We start from the raw sequence: 24,547 nt of genomic DNA, 5'->3' as shown, positions 1-24,547 counted from the left end.
TGCGATTTCGGAGATTTTATGTTTTACCGGATTCCCGATATTTACGGTACACTCGTGAATGGTCGTACGGGAAAATCCCCACTTTATCGCTACCTCGGAGATGCTGTGCCCCATCGCTCGTGCGCCGACTATAACACCACGTTCAGACTCACTTAAATCTTGATAACCTGCCATTTTAGCAATTGCTAACAACTGCGCCAGACGCATGTTGTCTTATATAGGCTTTGCCGACCGTAGATCCGTATTCTACTTGTTTCCATATCTCTGTATTTGACTACGCATGTCTATATCAGTTTTCAATTATGACAGTAATTCAGACGTATGCATCACATATACTTAAATATGCCTTCTCTGAGTTGTAGGTAGTTTCAGCAATAGCCTTAACTGCCTCATCATTCGCTTTGCATCAATAAATGAACTAATTGGCAGTACAATAAAACAGTAAATACGCGTTCTGGGTATTACACTGCTGCGGGGCCTGCACTGTATTACTACTACTACTACTACTACTACTACTACTACTATTGTGTTGTTGTTGTTTTTGGCCGTGGTGGTGGTGGTGGTGGTGATGGTGGTGGGGGTGTTAGCGGCGATGGTTAGACACAAAGCATAGGCAGCCTATGGTCTTCCAATTTCTGCCAGTTCAGAAGTAAGGAGTCCAGCGTCAAGTCTTTTACAAACGGTAGGCTTAAGTGTAGTGCATGCATTTTAAGTTGGTTGATTGACGAGCCTGGTAGTACAGAGGTAAAGTGCGTGCCTGAACTTCGAGAGATCGCGGGATCGAGTCCCGAATGGATCACGAAATTGTCAGTCTGCTTTTTTTAAACCTTGCCTTGAAAGGCGTGATAGTCTCCAGAAACGACAGTTCGTTCGGATCCGCGTTAAACTGTAGGCTGCCTATCCCCAGCTGGATAACTGGGGTAAGTTGGGGACACGCAAGTCACTGAAGTGTCGTGCTATTGAAAGACTTGCACCAACCCACTGTGCCACACGAAATTACAATTAATTAAAATGAGAGTGCAAGGCTTGGGTGCAGCAAGTTTTGCTAGAGAGAGGAGCGGTGCAGAGGAAGCATGTTTTGTAGCGAGTGTATATCCTCAATGTAGATAGATAACGTCCTTTTTTTGAGAAGAAGTTGTAGATAGTACCAGTGACGCGTTGGAGCACCATTTTAAAAATATCATTAAAAAAAACATTTTGTACATAAGAAAGATGTTGTTAGAAATACACTGTGGCGACAAAAGTCACGGGATACCTCCTAATCTCATGTCGGACCTCCTTACACCCAACAGTGAACAAACGTGACGTGGCATAGACTCAACAAGTCGTTGGAAGTTCCTTGCAGACACATTCAGCCATGCTGCCTCTATAGCTGTCCATAATGGCGAAAGTGTTGCCAGGGCAGGATTTTGTGAACGAACTGACCTATCGATTATGTCCCATAAATGTTCGATGGGATTCATTCCGGACGATCTGTATTCCCAAATCATCCGCTCGAAATGCCCATAATGTTCTTCGAGACAATCGCGAACAACTGTGGTGCGGTGACGTGACGCACTGTCATCCATAAAAATTCCTTTGTTGTTTGGGAACACGAAGTCCATGAATGGCTGCAAATGGTTGGGTTGGGTTGTTTTGGGGAAGGAGACCAGACAGCGAGGTCATCGGTCTGCAAATGGTCTCCAAATACCCAGACATAACCATTGCCAATTATTCATCAGTTCAGATTCACCAGAGTACCCAGTCCACTCCACGTAAACAGCGCCCATACCGTTATTGAGCCACCACCAGCTTGCCCAATACCTTGTCGATAACTTGGGTTCATGGCTTCGTGGCGTCTGCGTCATACTCGAATCATGCGATCAGCTCTTACCTACTGAAATCAGGACTCATCCAACCACACCAAGGTTTTCCAGTCGTCTATGGCCCAACCGAAATGATCACGAGCCCAGGAGAGGTGAGGCAGGTGATCTGTTGTTAGCAAAGGCACTCGTGTCGGTCGCCTCCTGCCATAGCCCAATAACGCCAAATTTCGCAGCACTGTCCTAACGGATACGCCAATATCTGTGGTTATTTCACACAGTGTTGTTGGTCTGTTAGCACTTACAACTCTATGCAAACGCTGCTGCTCTATGCAAAGGCCGCGGCCTCTGCGTTGTCCGTGTGAGAAATAACATTACGGATCTCAGAATACTGAATTCCCTCAAAGCACTCCGTCTTCAGACCACGAGTGGTCTACCGGGACCATCCGACCGCCGTGTCATCCTCAAGGAGGATGCGGATAGGAGGGGCGTGGTGTCAACACACTGCTCTCCCGGTCGTTATGATGGTATTCTTGACAGAAGCCGCAACTATTCAGTCGAGTAGCTTCTCAATTGGCATCACAAGGCTGAGTGCACCCCCAAAAATGGCAACAGCGCATGGTGGCTGGATGGTCACCCATCCAAGTGACGGCCACGCCCAACAGCGCTTAACAGGAACTGGTGTATCCACTGCGGCAAGGCCGTTGCCATTGTATTCCCTAACAATTTCCAAAGTGAAATATCCTGTGTGTCTAGCTCCAGCTACCATTCTGGGTTCAGTATATGTTAAACCCGTCATGCGGCCATAATCACTTCGGAAACCTTTTCACATGAATCACCTGAGTACAAATGACAGCTCTGCCAATGCACTGCACTTTTACACCATGTGCACCTGATATTACCTCCATCTGTACATGTGCATATCGCTATCCCATGACTTTTGTCACCAGAGTGTAAGCTGTATAATTGTATCACTGACTCGGTAGTGCGTAGTTTAATGCAAACACCCACAAAAACTAAACATCATTTATCTTTCGTCATTTTAAAAATGAAAATAGGCAATAAAAATTATTTTCCATTGTACAGTTTAGTTAGGCGCTATGGATGGTAATGATGGAGGGGAGGGTGGAGTGGGCAGAATGGGAGGGGGGGGGGCAGGTGGAGGAGATCAGCCAATATCAGAACGAGCTCAGGGATAATGGGGTTTGGAAGGGCTGGGAACCACCGGTGTAAATCGTTGCTGAGTTCCATAAAGTGCTTCTCCAGCAGTGACAGTGTTAGCACTACCTTGCAGATAGAAGTCGTTCTCAATAGAACAGAAAGCAGCAGCAGCACTCCGTCCTCAGGCCACAAGTGGCCCATCGGGATCATCCGACCGCCGTGTCACCCTCAGCTGAGGATGTGGATAGGAGGGGCATGTGGTCAACACTCCACTCTCTTGGCCGTTATGATGGTTTTCTTTGACCGGAGCCGCTACTGTACGGTCGAGTAGCGCCTCAATTGGCATCACGAGGCTGAGTGCGCCCCGAAAAATGGCAACAGCGCATAGCGGCCCAGATGGTCACCCATCCAAGTGCCGACCACACCCGACAGTGCTTAACTTCGGTGATCTGACGGGAACCGGTTTTTCTACTGCGGCAAGGCCGTTGCATAGAGCAGAGAGGATAGATGTAAGAGTAATTTCGGGAGTATTACAGGGTGTTACTACTTACTATTTATACTAAGATCTGGTGGATAACGCAAGGCTATTAATGGACGATACTGTTGTCTATAGATGATTGTAAAGCCAGAAGACTAGCGAAATTCACGAAAGCGTGGAGGCGATAGACGACTGGAGAGGGACTGGCAGTTAGTCCTGAACGCCAATAAATGTAACACACTGCACGTAAGTATGTGAAAAAATCGACTAATGTTAGATAACGCTATTGGTGGCAAATTAATGGAAACGGAAACTTCCTTAACACACCTAGGAATAACCATTTGGAGTGATCTAAAACGGAATGACCACATAAAATAAAGTCTGGAAAAAGCACTCACTGGGAGAATTTAAAAGAAATGTAACCATCCTCGATAGAAGTGGCTGTCAAAACACTTGTTGGAGCTATTCTTAAGTATTGTTCATCAGTCTTACACTCTTACCAAATTGAATTAGTGGTAAAGAGGGGGGGAGAGGGGGAGGGGGGAGAAAGGGGGGGGAGATTGAGAGAGAGAGAGAGAGAGAGAGAGAGAGAGAGAGATAGAGAAGCGACTAAAAGTAACGTGTTTTCGTCACGGCATCGTTTAGTTAAGAACGTTACACAGATGCTCAACAAACTCTAGTATCAGCATTTGACATGGTGTCCCATTGCAGACTGTTGATGAACATCCGAGCATGCACTTTGGTTCTCAGGTATGTGAATGGCTCAAAAACGTTTTGAGTAATAGAATCCAATACGTGCTCCTCGATGGCTAGTGTGCATCAGAGACAAGGGTATTGTCAGAGTGCCCCTGGGAAGTATGATGGGACCGCTTTTTCCTCTAAATACGTAAATGGCCTGACGGACAGGGTGCGCAGCAATTTATGGCTATTTGGTGATGATGCTGTGTGTATGACGAGGTATTGTCGTTGAGTGACGGAATATACAGAATGACATAGACAAAATGTCTAGTTGGCGTGTTGAATGGAAGCTTGCTCTAAATGCAAAAAAAAAAAAAAAAGTAAGTTAATGCGGATGAGTAGGAACAACGTGTAATATTCGAATACAGCATTACTATGGTGCAGCTTGACACAGTCACTTCGATTAAATACCTGGGCGGAACATTCCAAAGCGATATGAAATGAAATGAGCACGTCAGGTTGATAGTAAGGAAGGCGAATGTTCGACTTCGTCTTATTGGAAGAAGACGGCGTATACAACGTCAGTGTGACTCATTCTTGTGTACTGTTAAGAGTGCTTGGCATCCCCACCAGGTAGGATTAAGGGCAGACATCGAAGCAATTCAGAGGCGGGCTGTTGGATTTGTTACTGGTAGGTTCGATCAGCACGCAGTTATTATGGAGATACTTAATGAACTCAAATGAGAATCTCTGAAGAGAAGAAGATGCTCTTTCCGCAGGGCACTATTCCGCATATTTAGAGAACCGGCATTTGAGGCCGACTACAGAACGATTCTACTGTCACTAACGCATATTTCGCATAAGTGCCATGAAGATAGGATGCGAGATATTAGCGCTTGTACGAAGTCTTTTAGATAGCCGCTTTTCCCTAGCTTTGTTTGTAAGTGGAACAGGAGAGGAAATACTAGAAGTGGTACAAGGTGCCCTCTGCACTGCACCGTATGGTGGTTTGGGGAGTAGGCTACTCACGTTCCTGACAGGAATTACGGTATCTTCGCTGTCCAGCTGTTAGTCACTCACTTCACTTTCTGGGTCGTGATCACTTTCTGGAAAAAAATTAGGTCCACAACTGAATCGCCAGTATCATTTTCCAATAACAGTTTCAATTCGTGCAGTTTTATCGTGTACACTCGGTGTAAACAGAAAAACAGCTAACTAAACGGAAGGGAAGGGTCTCTGAAACATAGTACACGTTTCTTCCAGCGTCAACAATCAACTGACCAACAAAGTGGAGTTATGAATCAAGTAGTGGCCTCTAAGAATTTTAACTGAAAGCTACAATGGCTTACTAATTAGTAGTGTACTACTGCAGATATTTTCAAAACGAAATCCGCGAGTGTCTGAGAAACCCAGTCCATCTGTTGACCAGTTGAAAATTACGGTATACGATGGATGAAAACATATACAGGCCACGAAATGGAATTTAGTTTACGGCCATGACAAAATCGAGACAAAGCATAATAGATTTCCAGTTATATTACAAGTTATTTAAATAATAGTTCTGTGAACGCCGAAGTAACATGAAAACTAGTAATTGCGAACATACAGGTTACCAATATTTTCTTTAAAAGTTAAAACTTTCCCTTTATGGACTACGTTGTTGTGACTTAAATTATTTCTTCGCTGTAACACTGGTATCTCCTAGGTATGGATACGATAATATCGCTATAGCTGTAAATGCACTAAAATTAAACCCCTGTAACTATGTAAAAAAACTGCTAATTTAGCTAATGTCAGTAGCACTTAAATAATAAAACAGTATTTGAGGTGCAACAATTCCCAGTGTCAACATTTCTCGTACGTCTTTTTTTATCTACATGAAAAATGCCACACACGGATAGTCCAAAGAATGGTTTGTAAGTCATCGATATTAAGCAGTAACTGCTATACATAATAACCTTGATAGTTTCTATATACGGTAAGGGATGTTACACATGCTATCCTGTTACTAATAGAACTAATACAGGGTGTTTCAAAAATGACCGGTATATTTGAAACGGCAATAAAAACTAAACGAGCAGCGATAGAAATACACCTTTTGTTGCAATATGCTTGCGACAACAGTACATTTTCAGGCAGACAAACTTTCGAAATTACAGTAGTTACAATTTTCAACAACAGATGGCGCTGCGGTCTGGGAAACTCTATAGTACGATATTTTCCACATATCCACCATACGTAGCAATAATATGGCGTAGTCTCTGAATGAAATTACCCGAAACCTTTGACAACGTGTCTGGCGGAATGGCTTCACATGCAGATGAGATGTACTGCTTCAGCTGTTCAATTGTTTCTGGATTCTGGTGGTACACCTGGTCTTTCAAGTTTCCCCACAGAAAGAAGTCACAGGGGTTTATGTCTGGCGAATAGGGAGGCCAATCCACGCCGCCTCCTGTATGTTTCGGATAGCCCAAAGCAATCACACGATCATCGAAATATTCATTCAGGAAATTAAAGACGTCGACTGTGCGATGTGGCCGGGCACCATCTTGCATAAACCACGAGGTGTTTGCAGTGTCGTCTAAGGCAGACTGTACCGCCACAAGTTCACGAGGAATGTCCAGATAGCGTGATGCAGTAATCGTTTCGGATCTGAAAAATGGGCCAGTGATTTCCTTGGAAGAAATGGCGGCCCAGACCAGTACTTTTTGAGGATGCAGGGACGATGGGACTGCAACATGGGGCTTTTCGGTTCCCCATATGCGCCAGTTCTGTTTATTCACGAAGCCGTCCAGGTAAAAATAAGCTTCGTCAGTAAACCAAATGCTGCCCACATGCATATCGCCGTCATCAATCCTGTGCACTATATCGTTAGCGAATGTCTCTCGTGCAGCAATGGTAGCGGCACTGAGGGGTTGCTGCGTTTGAATTTTGTATGGATAGAGGTGCAAACTCTAGCGCGTGAGACGATACGTGGACGTTGATGTCATTTGGACCGCAGCTGCAACATGGCGAACGGAAACCCGAGGCCACTGTTGAATCACCTGCTGCACTAGCTGCGCGTTGCCCTCTGTGGTTGCCGTACGCGCTCACCCTACCTTTCCAGCACGTTCATCCGTCACGTTCCCAGTCCGTTGAAATTTTTCAAACAGATCCTTTATTCTATCGCTTTTCGGTCCTTTGGTTACTTTAAACCTCCGTTGAAAACTTCGTCTTGTTGCAACAACACTGTGTTCTAGGCGGTGGAATACCAACACCAGAAAAATCCTCTGTTCTAAGGAATAAACCATGTTGTCTACAGCACACTTGCACGTTGTGAACAGCACACTCTTACAGCAGAAAGACGACGTACAGGATGGAGCACCCACAGACTGCGTTGTCTTCTATATCTTTCACATCACTTGCAGCGCCATCTGTTGTTGAAAATTGTAACTACTGTAATTTCGAAAGTTTGTCCGCCTGAAAATGTACTGTTGTCCCAAGCATATTGCAACAAACGGTGTATTTCTGTCGCTGCTCGTTTAGTTTTTATTGCCATTTCAAATATACCGGTCATTTTTGAAACACCCTGTATGTTCCCTCCGTGTCAGCTTAGAGACAATTTGAAATCCAAAAGACTCAACTGAATTACTATATGTACCTTTCGATGTTTTTGTTGTGGCCTTAAGTGAAACTTCATATCAGTGCACACTCCACTGCAGAGTGAAAATCTCATTCTGGAAACATTCCCCAGGCTGTGGCTAAGACATGTCTCCACAATATCCATTCTTTCAGGAGTGCTGGTTCTGCATGGTTTGCAGGAGAGCTTCTGTAAAGTTTGGAAGGTAGGAGGCGAGGTACTGGCAGAAGTAAAGCTGTGAGGACAGGGCATGACTCGTGCTTGAGTAGCTCAGTTAGCTGCCGGCATGGTTGCTCAGTGTGTTCGGTCAGAGAGCCGGTTGGCCTCTGTAATAAAAAACTGAGTGGAACGATCAACCACCGAACTTGAACAGGATGTCTTGCAACGTCCGTAATGACCAGACACAATGATCAATAACGAACAAAATGCAAATCTGCAAACTCCTAGTTTTGTCAAGATGAAAAACTTGTAATGTCTCTTGGGGAATAGCTCTGGCCTACTCATGGGGGATTATCATTACTGATCTGCAGCCCGAACAAGTGATGACCTAGTTCCTTTGACCTATAATTACGTAGTACTCCTGGCTGTTTTCTCAGATTATTGTTCTCTGCCAGAGACAGAGCTCCACTCACATAGACACATCACTCATACACTGTAGATACTTCTAAAAGGGTTGTTGATTCATTCATATGTTGTATAGATTAATGCCCTAAGCTATTTGTGATAAGTACTAACAAAGCAAGTGTAAATGACAATCTAATTTTAAGTACAGGACTGTAGACTGTACAAGACGTTTAAGATAAAAAGGAATATTCATTATGAGTCATCGACTTTGACAAGTGATGTAAGAAACATATGACGAACGTTGTAAACAGTATGGTGACTGTAACTTGATAACAGTGTAGAGTTATTCAAACACGATAAGGTACAAATTAGTCTGTCAGCACAACCATTTTTTAGCTTCACATTCGTCTCTTCATCAACTCACAACCAAACTGTCACCCTCCACCCTAACCTAGATCTCGGGTTAAGCAACAGATCAGTAAGTCACCACAAACTGTGAATATGTTCACAAAAATGTGTTGTCACAGCAGCCATTAACTTTACATCACTGTGCAAGGCATCGACTCGTATCAAATATTCCTCTTGACCCAAAATTTGAATGCTCATTGTAACATATTTGTTCTTTGGCTTCTTCACTCTTTTTTTTTTTGGCTTCTTCACTTTTTTTTTTTTAGCCAGTACTGTCATGTTTTGTTCCCTGTTACAATCCTCTTGCTGACAAAAAGTTTTGTGGCTCAGAGTGCTGAGTGATAGTGATATTTCACCATAATTAAGTGCATTTTTATTTTCATGTCATTTATAGTGTATAAGTCAACATATCAGTTTTCTACACTAAGAAAATAATGTTCCAGGTGTTCTGGCTTTCTGCAAGTGCTACAATCTTCTGGAAGACCTACTCACAATATAAAAACAAACCACAACATATATATCTTCGGAGCATTTTAGGGGTAAGTTAATGCTGTTCATTAGGAAGTACTAGAAACTTAATTTTAAAACTGGTATCCTTCAAATACACTCAACCACATTCTCCCAGAAATGGAAGCTGAATGGTTGCCTTGGATGAGGTGATTGTGGAAGTTATTGAGGGGAATGGGAGAGGGGGGCCCACTGCAAGGGGAAGGTGGAGATGATGATAGGCATGGACAGCCATTAAAGAGCATAGGAACATGACACCTAAACCCTCACTACCTTTGGGAATCATGGTTCTTTATTTATAATAATATACCGTCAAATCACTAACATATTTTACTGCTTCACAAACACCAGATTCCTTCATCTTGATCCATCTGACAATGTCCACGGCTCCTGAGTACAAAAGGTCTTGTACAATAAAAAAAGATGTGCTGATGTCTTTATTAAAAACTTCAGCTACATTAAAAAAGTGTGGTAAGTAATGACGTCACGCTTACTTAAACTTTCAAGGCCACCTATACTCTCAATACCTCCACAGCGAACAATAGACACAATAAGGCATCCAGCACTGTGACTAAATTTATTATTCTTGACAAGAGAGAGAAACTCAGAATACCGCCTGCAAACACACCAGGACCATCAAGAACAGCATGGGCAGCAATGTCCTTCACCTTCATTTTATTTTTGTCCTTTGGCTCAGCAGTCATTTCAGTATTGTCAATTGGCCTTATAGTCATGCAGTTATTTGTGTTCTCTATAAATCACAGGTTATCTTTTGTGAACACTCTTAAATCTCATTTTATTAAGAAAGAATAAACATAGTCAGATTTTTTTTTAGAAAGATAAGTGTGAGTCTGAAAGCTATATGCCTTAGCCATAAATAGATGATACTTTGTGATTACTCAAAAATGCCATGACGTGTTTAAGTAACCTGTTCTGTATACCATCTAACTCTTCTGATTATATAATTTTGAGGTTGTGCACTATTGTTGCCACTTTGTTTCACTAGCATGAATAAACTGCTGGTTACTACTAAAGTGATATTTCTGGGCTCTTCTTGCATGGGCTGTTGTTTTGGGAGCCTCAGACAGCCCTAGGAATATTTTTCTTTTGATCTATCTACTCCATTTGGAGATACTTATAGTTCACTTCCCGTATTTATCACTGATACACTTTCTTTGGAACTAATCTCTGATTTATTTGTCTGGTGCTGGAGGTGGCTCTTGATTCTACACTTAACAGCACACTATCCTCTTCCTTTCACATCCCTCTGCACACTCCTATAGGTAGCAGTAGCAGTTTCAGCACTCATCCCTACCCTGCTATTCCTCCTCGTTTTTGCCCTGTGTATACACTGGACATCTCTCCTAAGGGTCATAAAGAGAATTTTCTCTGGTGTTTCTGTAGATATTTGCAATTTGAGTTTTGTAATGTGTAGCCCCCCCCTCCCCCATGAACCATGGACCTTGCCATTGGTGAGGAGGCTTATGTGCCTCAGCGATACAGATAGCCATACCGTAGGTTCAACTACAACGGAGGAGTATCTGTTGAGAGGCCAGACAAACGTGTGGTTCCTGAAGAGGGACAGCAGCCTTTTCAGTAGCTGCAGTGGCAACAGTCTGGATGATTGACTGATCTGGCCTTGTGACACTAACCAAAATGGCCTTGCTGTGCTGGTCTGCAAACGGTTGAAAGCAAGAGGAAACTACAGCCGTAATTTTTCCCGAGAGCATGCAGCTTTACTGTATGGTTAAATGATGATGGTGTCCTCTTGGGTAAAATATTCTGGACGTAAAATAGTCCCCCATTTGGATCTCCGGGCGGGGACTGGTCAAGAGGACGTCATTATCAGGAGAAAGAAAACTGGCGTTCTACGGATCGGAGCGTGGAATGTCAGATCCCTTAATCGGGCAGGTAGGCTAGAAAATTTAAAAAGGGAAATTGATAGGTTAAAGTTAGATATAGTGGGAATTAGTGAAGTTCGGTGGCGGGAGGAACAACACTTTTGGTCAGGTGAATACAGGGTTATAAATACAAAATCAAATAGGGGTAATGCAGGAGTTGGTTTAATAATGAATGAAAAAATAGGAGTAAGCTACTACAAACAGCACAGTGAATGCATTATTGTGGCCAAGATAGACACGAAGCCCACACCTGCTACAGTAGTACAAGTTTATATGCCAACTAGCTCTGCCGATTATGAACAAATTGAAGAAATGTATGATGAAATAAAATAAATTATTCAGATAGTGAAGGGAGATGAAAATTTAATAGTCATGGGTGACTGGAATTCGGCAGTAGGAAAAGGGAGAGAAGGAAACATAGTAGGTGACTATGGATTGGGGGTAAGAAATGAAAGAGGAAGCTGCCTGGTAGAATTTTGCACAGAGCACAACTTAATCATAGCTAGCACTTGGTTCAAGATTCATGAAAAAAGGTTGTATACATGGAAGAATCCTGGAGATAATAGAAGGTATCAGATAGTTTATATAATGGTAAGACAGAGATTTAGGAACCAGGTCTTAAATTGTAAGACATTTCCAGGGGCAGATGTGGACTCTGACCACAATCTATTAGTTATGAACTGTAGATTAAAACTGAAGAAACTGCAAAAAGGTGGGAATTTAAGGAGATGGGACCTGGATAAACTGACTAAACCAGAGGTTGTACAGAGTTTCCAGGAGAGCATAAGGGAACAATTGACTGGAATGGGGGAAAGAAATACAGTAGAAGAAGAATGGGTAGCTTTGAGGGATGAAGTAGTGAAGGCAGCAGAGGATCAAGTAGGTTAAAAGACGAGTGCTAATAGAAATCCTTGGGTAACAGAAGAAATATTGAATTTAATTGATGAAAGGAGAAAATATAAAAATTCAGTAAATGAAGCAGCAAAAAGGAATACAAACGTCTCAAAAAGAGATCAACAGGAAGTGCAAAATGGCTAAGCAGACATGGCTAGAGGACAAATGTAAGGATGTAGTGGCTGATCTCTCTGGGGGTAAGATAGATACAGCCTACAGGAAAATTAAAGAGACCTTTAGAGAAAAGAGAACCACTTGTATGAAAATCAAGAAACCCAGTTCTAAGCAAAGAAGGGAAAGCAGAAACGTGGAAGGAGTATATAGAGGGTCTATACAAGGGCGATGTACTTGAGGACAGTATTATGGAAGTGGAAGAGGATGTAGATGAAGATGAAATGGGAGATATGATTCTGCATGAAGAGTTTTACAGATCACTGAAAGACATGAGTCGAAACAAGGCCCCGGGAGTAGACAACATTCCCTTAGAACTACTGACAGCCTTGGGAGAGCCAGTCCTGACAAAACTCTACCATATGGTGAGCAAGATGTATGAGACAGGTGAAATACCCTTAGACTTCAAGAAGAATGTAATAATTCCAATCCCAAAGAAAGCAGGTGTTGACAGATGTGAAAATTACTGAACTATCAGTTTAATAAGTCACTGCTGCAAAATGCTAACGTGAATTCTTAACAGACTAATGGAAAAACTAGTAGAAGCCAACCTCGGGGAAGATCAGTTTGGATTCCGCAAAAATATTGGAACACGTGCGGCAATACTGACCCTACGACTTATCTTAGAAGCTAGATTAAGGAAAGGCAAACCTATGTTTCTAGCATTTGTAGACTTAGAGAAAGCTTTTGACAATGTTGACTGGAATACACTCTTTCAAATTCTGATGGTGACAGGGGTAAAATACAGGGAGTGAAAGGCTATTTACAATTTGTACAGAAACCAGATGGCAGTTATAAGAGTCGAGGGACATGAAAGGGAAGCAGAGGTTGGGAAGGGAGTGAGACAGGGTTGTAGCCTCTCCTCAATGTTATTCAATCTGTATATTGAGCAAGCAGTGAAGGAAACAAAAGAAAAATTCGGAGTAGGAATTAAAATCCATGGAGAAGAAATAAAAACTTTGAGGTTCACCGATGACATTGTAATTCTGTCAGAGACAGCAAAGGACTTAGAGAGCAGTTGAACGGAATGGACAGTGTCTTGAAGGGAGGATATATGATGAACATCAACAAAAGCGAAATGAGGGTAATGGAATGTAGTCGAATTAAGTCGGGTGATGCTGAGGGAATTAGATTAGGAAATGAGACACTTAAAATAGTAAAGGAGTTTTGCTATTTGTTAAGCAAAATAACATGATGGTCGAAGTAGAGAGGATATAAAATGTAGACTGGCAATGGCAAGGAAAGCGTTTCTGAAGAAGAGAAATTTGTTAACATTGAGTATAGATTTAAGTGTTAGGAAGTCGTTTCTGAAAGTATTTGTATGGAGAGTAGCTATGTATGGAAGTGAAACGTGGACGATAAATAGTTTAGACAAGAAGAGAATAGAAGCTTTCAAAATGTGGTGCTACAGAAGAATGCTGAAGATTAGATGGGTAGATCACATAACTAATGAGGAGGTATTGAATAGGATTGGGGAGAAGAGATGTTTGTGGCACAACTTGACTAGAAGAAGGGATCGGTTGGTAGGACATGTTCTGAGACATCAAAGGATCACCAATTTAGTATTGGAGGGCAGCGTGGAGGGTAAACATCATAGAGGGAGACCAAGAGATGAATAAACCAAGCAGATTCAGAAGGATGTAGGTTGCAGTAGGTACTGGGAGATGAAGAAGCTTGCACAGGATAGAGTAGCATGGAGAGCTGCATCAAACCAGTCTCAGGACTGAAGACTACAACAACAACAATGTGTAGCTGGGTTGGCCCAAACAAATATTAGTCATCACATCTTTCAAGTGATGCCCTGTGTCAATGGAAAGTGTTACTTTGTTTCCTGTTACAAACAAAATATTAATAAAATTTTCTGCATGTTTTTCTTTTTAAGAGGTTTGGTGGTTCACATTTTTGTAAGAGTGATTTCATTTAGTCTGTGTCACAATAATTACTCACAGAACAGCCATCAGTGTCCATTGGTGACACATCAGGAGGGTAGCAAGTTGCATATCTGGGATTCTGTCTGCTTGTTTAGTTTACTTCTTCAGTTAGTCTTGTTAGGATGGTTAGTATGTGTGCATGCTGTGTGCAGATGCAGGAGAAGCTGGCTGAAGTTTATGAATGGCTGAATGCGCTTTGGCTATGGTCTGTTACCTTCAGGCTGCTGCCTCGGGGTGTGGCAGTGGCAGAGATTCTGGTAGGCACATGGGAAACCTCAGTGTTGCCTGTTTGCCCACGTGTTCTGCTTCTGAGGCACCTCATAGTGAACTTGATCTGTTGGATTTGCCCGTACAGCAGGGTGAGTGGCAGGTGGTAATACGATTGCGTTGCTCAAGGCAGAGGGGCAACGTGGAGAATGCCCACGTAACCTCATTCATTCACCCTAAGAGTAGACAGCTGGCCACTCCTTCAGCATGATCTGAGTAGGTCCACATGTGGGGGCTTATTAGTTATTGGAAGCTCCAACATAAGGAGTGTTATGGAGCCCCTTAGGCAGATAGCATTCAGGGCTGGAAAGAAATCTAATATGCACTCGCCATGTCTGCCAGAGGGCCTCATCCAAAATGTGGAGGCAGCCTTGCCTGTGGCTACCAAGCATGCAGAGTGCAGTCATCTGCAAGTTACAGCTCAAGTTGGCACCAACAATAGCTGTCCAATGAGTTTTGAGGCCATCCTCATTTCATACAGGTGGCCGGTGGAAGTTGTGAAGACTGCTGGCCTTGCACACAGGGCTCAAGCAGAGCTCGCAATTTGCAGCATTGTTCCCAGAGTTGATCGGGGTCCTTTTGTTAGGAGCCGAGTAGACAGTATCAGCCAAAGGCTTTGTCGATCCTGTGACAGTCTTGGCTGCAGAGTAGGACTCCCCTTGATAAGTTAGGGGTGCACTACATAAAGGAAGCAGCTGTTTGTGTAACAGAGTACTTGTGGAGTGTGCAAAAGGTTGTTTTAGGCTAGACAGTAGTTTGAGGGGCTTCAATGAACACTCTGCTGAGATAAACTTAGGATATAATTTTATAGAAAGAACACAATGCTTTTAGGAACAGTGATCTTCTTCCTTTAATATCTAAAAACATGACGCATAGCAACAAAGACTTCATAGAGTAAAAGCTTGAAAAAAAAAAAGAAACTCTTAGGAACAAAGAATTTCACACAGCACAAAACCTAGCACCACCATAGAAGAGGACAGGAAACACACAGTTCTGATTTATTTACTTCCCCCTAAATCAAACTCTAGTGCACAGAATAACTTTTAAATAAAAAATGAGAGGTGAAAACACATTAGTTATGAAGTCTTATCTTAGTACACATTTCTTTAAACTCTTTTGATTTTAAAGCCTTTGTTAACATGTTACCAAGTTGATTTTCAGAACACATATAGTCCACATTGATATTCCCATTTTGACAGAGTTCCCACACAAAATAATATTGTAATTTGATGTGCTTAAAGTGTATGTGGAACTCTAGATTTTTCACTAATTTAATGGCACTTCCATTGTCAATGAATGATATGGAAATTTTTCTTTTTCCACTGATGTCCAACAGCAGCCTGTTAAGCCATACTAATTCCTTGGCTCCTTCACTTGCAGCAATGAACTCCACTTCAGTGGTGGATAGTGCAACTGATTTCTGCAGTTGAGATGCCCATGACACAGCCATGTCACCAATCATGGAAGCAAAACCATTTGTTGATTGTCCCGTTTTAGTGTTGCCAGCAAAGTCAACATCAGCATAGGCATGACGTTTCCTGCCAGATGAATTATAGAAGGGACCTATGTCTGAAGTACCACGAAGATATTGGAAAATGTGTTTTGCAGCATTCAGATCAGAAGAAATGGGCTTATCCATAGACTGGACAACTTTTGAAGCAGCATAAGTGAGCTCTGAATGAGTAAAATATGCCAGGTATATTAATGATCTCACAGCTGAACAATAAGGAACAATGCTATATTTGTTTAATTGTTATCACAGGGAGTTTTTAATAGTTCTGAATCAGCTAAGTTAAAATGCTGTAGACTCTTCCCTGTGTATGCCTGCTGTGAAATAAACAAGTCAGACTCTCGTTGCTCTATTTGCAAGCTTAAACATGAGTCTAAAGTTCAAATTGTTATTTTGAATTCTGACTTTAACATATCTAAAATGAATTCACTGCACTTTGAGTTGTGCCTGCAGTAAGTCCATCATTGACATAAATAGCATCAGCAATTCTTCTGTTTTGCTTTTTCTAAAATATAAATGCAAGAATCTGCTGTAGAACTAATAAAGCCATTTTTTTCATAAGGTGACAAACACAACCTGAGCCATCATCAAAACTGCCTGGATGAGTCATGTCTATTTCTGTATCCAAGTCACCATATAAAAATGCAGTTCTAATGTTGAATTGACCAAGTTTCAAATTTTCTTCTGCTGCAATTGCTATTACAGCATGAATAGCATCATAAAGAGCAACTGGACTAAAAGTTTCATCACAATCAAGTCCGTCACGTTGAAACATACCGCACACAGCTGAGCAAGCACAGTAAGGATCAATCAATCCCATCATATTTATATTTAATATTAAGTACCCAGCAGTTATCGATAACATGTTTTCCTTTAGGCAATTCTATCAAGCTTCAGGTATCATTTTCTTCAAATGCCTTTATTTCTCCTTTCATCACATTAAATAATTTATTGGAATTACTACTTTCGATAGCTATGTTGAAGTTTGTTGGTACAAGCTCTTTGAGGATTGCTTTTGCCAGGCAGTCTAATGTGTTTGCTTCTTGAGATTGGTGAGGCTGGTATCCTAATTTGTAGTCACTAAATTTCACTGGTGGATGTATTTCATGAACTGGACATCGATTTGCTAACTCATTTGAATGTTCTTGGTCGCTTGTCTCAATCTAATCAACAGTAGGTTCACTTTTCTCTCATGTTTCTTCAGGTATGGAATTCAATTCCAACTCAATCAAATTTTCAGTTGTAAATAGCTTTTCTGGTTGAAAATCAACATTGCATGATTTCATCACACAATGTTTTGATGGAATCTATACATTGTAACCATCTTTGTCATTCATATAGCAAAAAAAATGGCCAGAAGTAGCTTTGTCATCGAACTTAGAACAAAATGTATTTGTCAAATAAACATAGCATTTTGATCCACAAATGACATGGATAGTTGAAACTGTTAAACATTTTGCCAGGCCACAATTCAGAAGTTGTTTTACCCTCAACTCTTGACCTCCCAGTATGACTGAGTAGAAAATGGCTGCGTCACATGCACGAGCCCCAAATGATTTAGGTAACTTGCTAGATGTTAACACTGAGTGAGCTAACTCAACTACATGTCGATTTGCTTGTTCAGCAACACCATTTTGCTCAAGAGCATCTGGACAAATAAGACAAAACTCATTACCACAGCCTTGTAGCACTGCAGCTACCATGATACAACTGTACTCTCCTCCACCATCAGACTGAAATACTTTTACCTTATGACCAACAGCATCACGCTCCTTCAAAATGTTTTCAAATTTTCAGCCACTTCAGATAAATTTCACATGCAATATATCCGAACAAAATGAAAATAATCATCTTTGAAAATCACATAGTAATGAAAACCATTTATGAGTCAACACACATTGTTCCATTAATGTCTGCATCGATCAACTCACTGACAGTTTGCAGACAATCTCTGCCATGGCTAAGTGGTTTGCAATGGAATTTGCTAAGAACACATCTATCACAAAATGATGTGGTGTTAGGGCACTTAACTGATATACCAAAACGAGAGGGCACATCTCTTACATGACGTTGATCTTAATGACAGAGTCTCTCATGCCAACATTGTAGTTGTTTTTACAAAGTTGCTAAATTAATAATTACTTGTGAATCCAGAGGACAAACTCACATGTCCATAATTTTTACTGAACCAGCTAGTCTTCCTGTTGTGACTAATTCACTGTGTTGCCAAATGATAACATCTGTGTTATCATAAGTCACGTTATATCCTCTTTGTGCAGCTTGATGGACAGAGAAAAGTTGGTGTCTGAGATGAGATACATACCATATATTTTCGAGCAAAACAGGTGTCCACCTTTTGTTTACGAATATTTCAGTATGAATACTGCCAGCTCCATGTGCAAAAATAACTTCTTTGCCAGCTGTATGTACACTCTGTGGAATTGGAAACTTTTTGAACATAGCAAAATGCCATTTATTTGTTGAGGTATGCTGTGTCATGCCAGAGTCTGAAATCCAAGAATCTGCAGTATCAGAATTAACACAAAACAACAAGCTAGTGACTAGAAACGTGTTTGGTTTGCTGCTCACTTTTAAACTGAATTATTATTGTTTTTAACTGTTGCTTTTACTTCTTCTGTGACCATGTGCTTTCAGCAGTTTGTGATGATATGTCCAGCTGTCTTGCAATACAGACATGTACGACTTCCTGTCTTCTTTGATGCATTCCCCCTCTGGTGAAAATTTCTTCTATTTTTGATGTTGCTCATATGATTTTGATTTTGTGTAGAAAGCACCAGCTGCCTGTGTAGCTAGCCAGTTCTCAATGAAATGCAAATTTTCAATAAGAAGCTTTGTTGTCTGCTCAGGTCAACCTGTAAATCTGGTATCTGAGTCCTAATGTGTTGAAAATATGATGGTGGAACAGCAAAAGGGGCAAAGTTACATTTGAATTAATTTAGTTCAGTTCACTGCATAAGTCATGGAAAATGTTTGCAAGTAGTGACATCATCTTTTGATGTTTCAAAGAAACAGTCGAACAACGTATATAGCTGCTGAAGTGAAGCTTGTTCATATATCCAATGTAAGAGTGTCTCAAATTTCTTTTGCATTAGTCTTCTTTCTTACATGAATAACAGGTTCCTCTTCAAGTGTTGTTCCAATGATACAAGCTGCCCAAGCATTGCCCCATTGCCAGCACTGATGTATGTCAGATGGTTCGTCTCCTTCCGTTAATGATGAGAGCTGACATGTACCATCTATAATCAAATAAAGTGAATGTTCCTTTAAACAGAGTGAATCTGCCATTTCCATGTTTCCCACTAATCTTCACTTGACAACCTGCAAATTTTGTATGACTATAGTTATCACTCAACCGAAGCACTGTGTCTGCCATTCCACAAATCTTGCAGTCTCACGAAATGGAAAAATAGTCCAGTGTACTAGTACTATAATTCTCACAACCAGAAGCATTCAAACCTGGGCCCATAAACTGTTTTGGTGAACTTAGGATATAATTTTATAGCAAGAACACAACATTTTTAGGAAAGTGATCTTCTTCCTTTAATATGTAAAAAAAATGCACATAGTATCAAAAACTCAGAGTAAAAACATGAAAAAAGACACTCTTAGGAGCAAAGAATTTCACACAACACAAAACCAAGTACCGTCATGGGGAAAGGACAGGAAACACATAGTCCTGGTTTACATACTTTAACTCACTCACCAGTCAATAGTGAGAGGGTATTCAGAGTAAAGACAGTTCGACTGTCAAAATTTTATCAGTAAACTTTCAAAGTATCCATCATAAAGTTCCCAAATTTACTGCCTTCCAGGAAAGTTCTCGCATTCAAATTATTCTTGGGACCAGGAGCTGACTGAAACCCAAAGTAGAAAGCTTTGAGATATCTAGTGAGTCATGGAATGTACATCAGAAAGTCAGATTAGAGGCCATATGAGGGTGAGTGTTCATTATAGTTGACCTCTATTGAGGTCAAAGCCAAGTGTGACAGTGAAGTTATCCGGTCACGTTTAACAAGTGTTGATGAAACTAAGTTAATTGTTGGATGTTTTTACTGATCACCCGACTCTGCTGTGACAGTTCTAGAGTCATTCAAAGAAAGTCTACAGTCAATAATGTGGAAATACCCAGATCACGCAATACTAGTTGGAGGTAACGTTACTTTTGAACACATTTTCTGAAAACTGTCTTAAGCAACTAGCTCAGCAGCCCACATACAATGAAAATGTCTTAGATCTTTTAGCTACAAATGGGCCAGACCTTACTGACAGTGTCAGTATAGAAATGGGGATTAGCCGATCATTATATTATTATAGCAAATATGGTTACAAGAGTTAATAAATTAGTGAAGAAGACTAGGAAAGTGTTTCTACCAGATAGAGCAGATACGCAGTTGTTAGCATATCACTTAGAAAGTGAATTAACATCACTTAGTTCCAGTAAGATGTACGTAGAGGAATTATGGGCAACGTGTAAGCAGTTTAGCAGATAGTAAATCATTGTCTGGAGAGTAGTGTGCCTAGTAAGTGGATAAAGAATGAAAAAGGCACACCATGGTTTAACAACAAAATTCAGAAGATGCTCAGGAAGCAGCAGCTGTTGCACTCTCGGTTCAAAAGAGAATGCACAAATAATGACAAGCAAAGAGTAGTAGAGATTCGTGCATCTATGAAAAGATCTATGTGCGAAGCATACAACAACTCCCACCATCACACCTTAGCTAAAGATCTGACAGAGAACCCAAGAAAATTCTCATTCTGTGTAAAATCGCTAAGCAGTTGTAAGGGTTCCATTCAGTTCCTTGTTGACCAGTCTGGTGTGGCAGTTGAAGATAGCAAAACAAAAACCAAAGTTTTAAATTTCATATTAAAAAAATCATTCACACAGGAGGACCATATAAACATACCACCATTTGACCATCAGACAGACTCCCTTATGGACAACATAGTAATAAGCACCACTGGCATAGAGAAACAACTAAAAGAATTGAAAGCAAATAAATTGCCAGCTCCAGATGGAATCCAGTTCAGTTTTACAAAAAGTACTGCACAGCATTGGCTCCTTACTCAGTTTGCATTTATCGTGAATTCTCACCTGGTACAAAATCCCAAGTGGCTGAAAAAAAGTGCAAGTGACTTCATTACATAGGAAGGGTAAAAGATGGACCCACAAAATTGCAGACCAATATCCCTAACTTCAGTTTGCTGCAGAATCCTTTAACATTGTTTGAATACAATAAACTTCGTTGAGACTGAAACACTTATGTTCATGAATCAGCATGGTTTTTGAAAGCACCACTTGTGCAAAACTCAGCTTGTCCTTTTCTCATGCTATATACTGTAAATTATGGATGAAAGGCAATGGGCAGATTCCATATTTCTAGATTTCTGGAAAGCATTTGAACAGTGCCCCATTCCATGCTGTTAATGAAGGTTCGAGCATATGGAATAAGTTCACAGATATGTGAGTGGCTCAAAGACTTCTTAAAAAATAGAACCCAGGTATGTTGTCCTCAACAGCAAATGTTCATCTAAGACAAGGGTACCATCAGGAGTGCCCCAGGGGTCAAATCGAAAGACTTGCACTTGGCAAACAGTCTACCCGATGGGAGGTGTTAGTCACATGACATTTACAATGATTTGAAGGACAGGGTGGGCAGCAACCTGCCTTTTATTTACTGATGGTGCTGTGGTTATGGTAAGATGTTGAAGTTGAGTGAATGTAGGAAGATACAAGACCACTTAGACAAAATTTCTAGTTGGTGTGATGAATGCCAGCTAGCTGTAAATGTGGAAAAATGTAAGTTTATGTGGAGGAGTGGGAATAACAAACCTGTAATGTTCAGTTGCAGTATTACTAGTCTCCTGCTTTACACAGTCAAGTTGTTTAAGTATCTGGGCATAACGTTGCAAAGTGATATGAGATGGAATAAGAATGTGAGAACTATGGTAGGGAAGGTGCATGGTAGACTTTGGTTAGTTGGGAGAATTTAGGAATCAGTTGATCACCTATAAAGGAGACTGCACGTAGGACATTGGTGGGCCTATGTTTGAGTATTGCTCAAGTGTTTGGGATCTGTACCAGGTTGGATTGAAGGAAGACATCGAAGTAATTCAGAGGCAGGCTGCTAGATTTGTTACTGGTAGGTTTGAACAACACGTAAGTGTTACGGAGATGGTTCTGGAACTCAAATGGGAATCCCTGCAGGGAAGGTAACATTCTTTTCGTGAAACACTAGTGAGTAAATTCAATTCTAATGGCACCAACACACGTTGTACCTAAGGACCACAAAGTTAAGATTCGAGAAATTAGGACTCATACAGAGGCATACAGATAGTCGTTTTTCCCTCACTCTATTTGCTATTGGAACAGGAAAGGAAATGACTAGTAGTGGTACAGGGTACCCTCCACCATGCATCATATGGTGCCTTGTGGAGTATCTATGTGGATGTAGATGTAAAGCATGTGAAGCATTCGATAGAATGGTCCCATATTAGTCTAGTTCTATATTCATTTTATCAATATTTATTAACAGCGACCATAAAACATGAAGAATAGCTAGCACTTGAGTAGCAATCGTTGCCCAAATTGCCCTGTCTTGTGTGCCGCCTGACCTGTGATGTCTGCTACTGCCATGCAGCAGTGTTACTCATTTGTTGCTGGAGTGCTGGTTAATCAAGCTGTTTTACTATTCCTGTTATTATGTATTGCTAAACTGAAAATCACACTAGACTAACTCGGCACCATTCTATCAAGTATGTGTCTAAAATTTCTCTTTAAAATTCATTTTGTTTATAACAGGAAACAAACTGAAGTTTTCTGTTGACACAGGGTATCATAAGAAACATATTTGTTTGGACCAATTTGAGCTACACATTGCAAAAATGAAACTACAGCACATATGGAAACAGCAAAGGAAATTCACTTGACGACTCTTATGAGAGATACCCTGTACATAGTTCCCAGTAGATAGAGCAGTTGTCTACAAAAGAGTTGTGGAGAGGTATAAATAGGCTAGCTTTGCTTAGAAAAAAAAAAACAAAAACAAAAACAAAAAACAACTTACCATTGAAAGATATCTGGTGCGGGTCCAGGTGAAACATGAGGGATGTGATGCAGGCTTACTGGAGCACAATCTATCATCCCAATGCATTTCTTTGTATACTGCCTTTGCACTTTCTGATTAAATTTCAGATGCCTTTGTCTGAACAAATACATGATACTTTTCACATTCATTTTTCATTACATCTACATCTACATCTACATCTATACTCCGCGAGCCACCTTACGGTGTGTGGCGGAGGGTACTTATTGTACCACTATCTGATCCCCCCTTCCCTGTTCCATTCACGAATTGTGCGTGGGAAGAATGACTGCTTGTAAGTCTCCGTATTTGCTCTAATTTCTCGGATCTTTTCGTTGTGATCATTACGCGAGATATATGTGGGCGGTAGTAATATGTTGCCCATCTCTTCCCGGAATGTGCTCTCTCGTAATTTCGATAATAAACCTCTCCGTATTGCGTAACGCCTTTCTTGAAGTGTCCGCCACTGGAGCTTGTTCAGCATCTCCGTAACGCTCTCGCGCTGACTAAATGTCCCCATGACGAATCGCGCTGCTTTTCGCTGGATCATGTCTATCTCTTCTATTAATCCAACCTGGTAAGGGTCCCATACTGATGAGCAATACTCAAGAATCGGGCGAACAAGCGTTTTGTAAGCTACTTCTTTCGTCGATGAGTCACATTTTCTTAGAATTCTTCCTATGAATATCAACCTGGCGCCTGCTTTTCCCACTATTTGTTTTATGTGATCATTCCACTTCAGATCGCTCTGGATAGTAACTCCTAAGTATTTTACGGTCGTTACCGCTTCCAATGATTTACCACCTATGTCATAATCGTACTAGAATGGATTTCTGCCCCTATGTATGCGCATTATATTACATTTATCTACGTTTAGGGAAAGCTGCCAGCTGTCGCACCATGCATTAATCCTCTGCAGGTCCTCCTGGAGTACGTACGAGTCTTCTGATGTTGCTACTTTCTTGTAGACAACCGTGTCATCTGCAAATAGCCTCACGGAGCTACCGATGTTGTCAACTAAGTCATTTATGTATATTGTAAACAATAAAGGTCCTATCATGCTTCCCTGCGGTACTCCCGAAATTGCCTCTACATCTGCAGATTTTGAACCGTTAAGAATGACATGTTGTGTTCTTTCTTCTAGGAAATCCTGAATCCAATCACAAACCTGGTCCGATATTCCGTAAGCTCGTATTTTTTTCACTAAACGTAAGTGCAGAACCGTATCAAATGCCTTCCTGAAGTCCAGGAATACGGCATCAATCTGCTCGCCAGTGTCTACGGCACTGTGAATTTCTTGGGCAAATAGGGCGAGCTGAGTTTCACATGATCTCTGTTTGCGGAATCCATGTTGGTTATGATGAAGGAGATTTGTATTATCTAAGAACGTCATAATACGAGAACACAAAACATGTTCCATTATTCTACAACAGATTGACATAAGCAAAATAGGCCTATAATTATTCGCATCTGATTTATGACCCTTCTTGAAAATGGGAACGACCTGCGCTTTCTTCCAGTCGCTAGGTACTTTACGTTCTTCCAGCGATCTA

The 24,547-nt window shown here is 41.1% G+C and overlaps 1 protein-coding gene across 2 annotated transcripts in view; it reads left to right on the top strand.

Annotated features, from left to right (window-relative positions):
* The window catches only part of LOC124711889 (NADPH oxidase 4-like), a 196,820-nt gene that overhangs the window by 66,490 nt on the left and 105,783 nt on the right, over nucleotides 1–24,547 (top strand). For both annotated transcript variants that reach the window (XM_047242132.1, XM_047242133.1), the window contains exon 2: nucleotides 9,154–9,249. In XM_047242132.1, the coding sequence (XP_047098088.1) occupies nucleotides 9,154–9,249 (96 nt within the window). The remainder of the gene's footprint in view (nucleotides 1–9,153; nucleotides 9,250–24,547) is intronic.

The sequence above is a fragment of the Schistocerca piceifrons genome, chromosome 8, assembly GCF_021461385.2.
Source record: "Schistocerca piceifrons isolate TAMUIC-IGC-003096 chromosome 8, iqSchPice1.1, whole genome shotgun sequence".
In the NCBI taxonomy this organism is placed as follows: domain Eukaryota; kingdom Metazoa; phylum Arthropoda; class Insecta; order Orthoptera; family Acrididae; genus Schistocerca; species Schistocerca piceifrons.
This window is presented reverse-complemented; position numbering and strand designations above follow the sequence as displayed.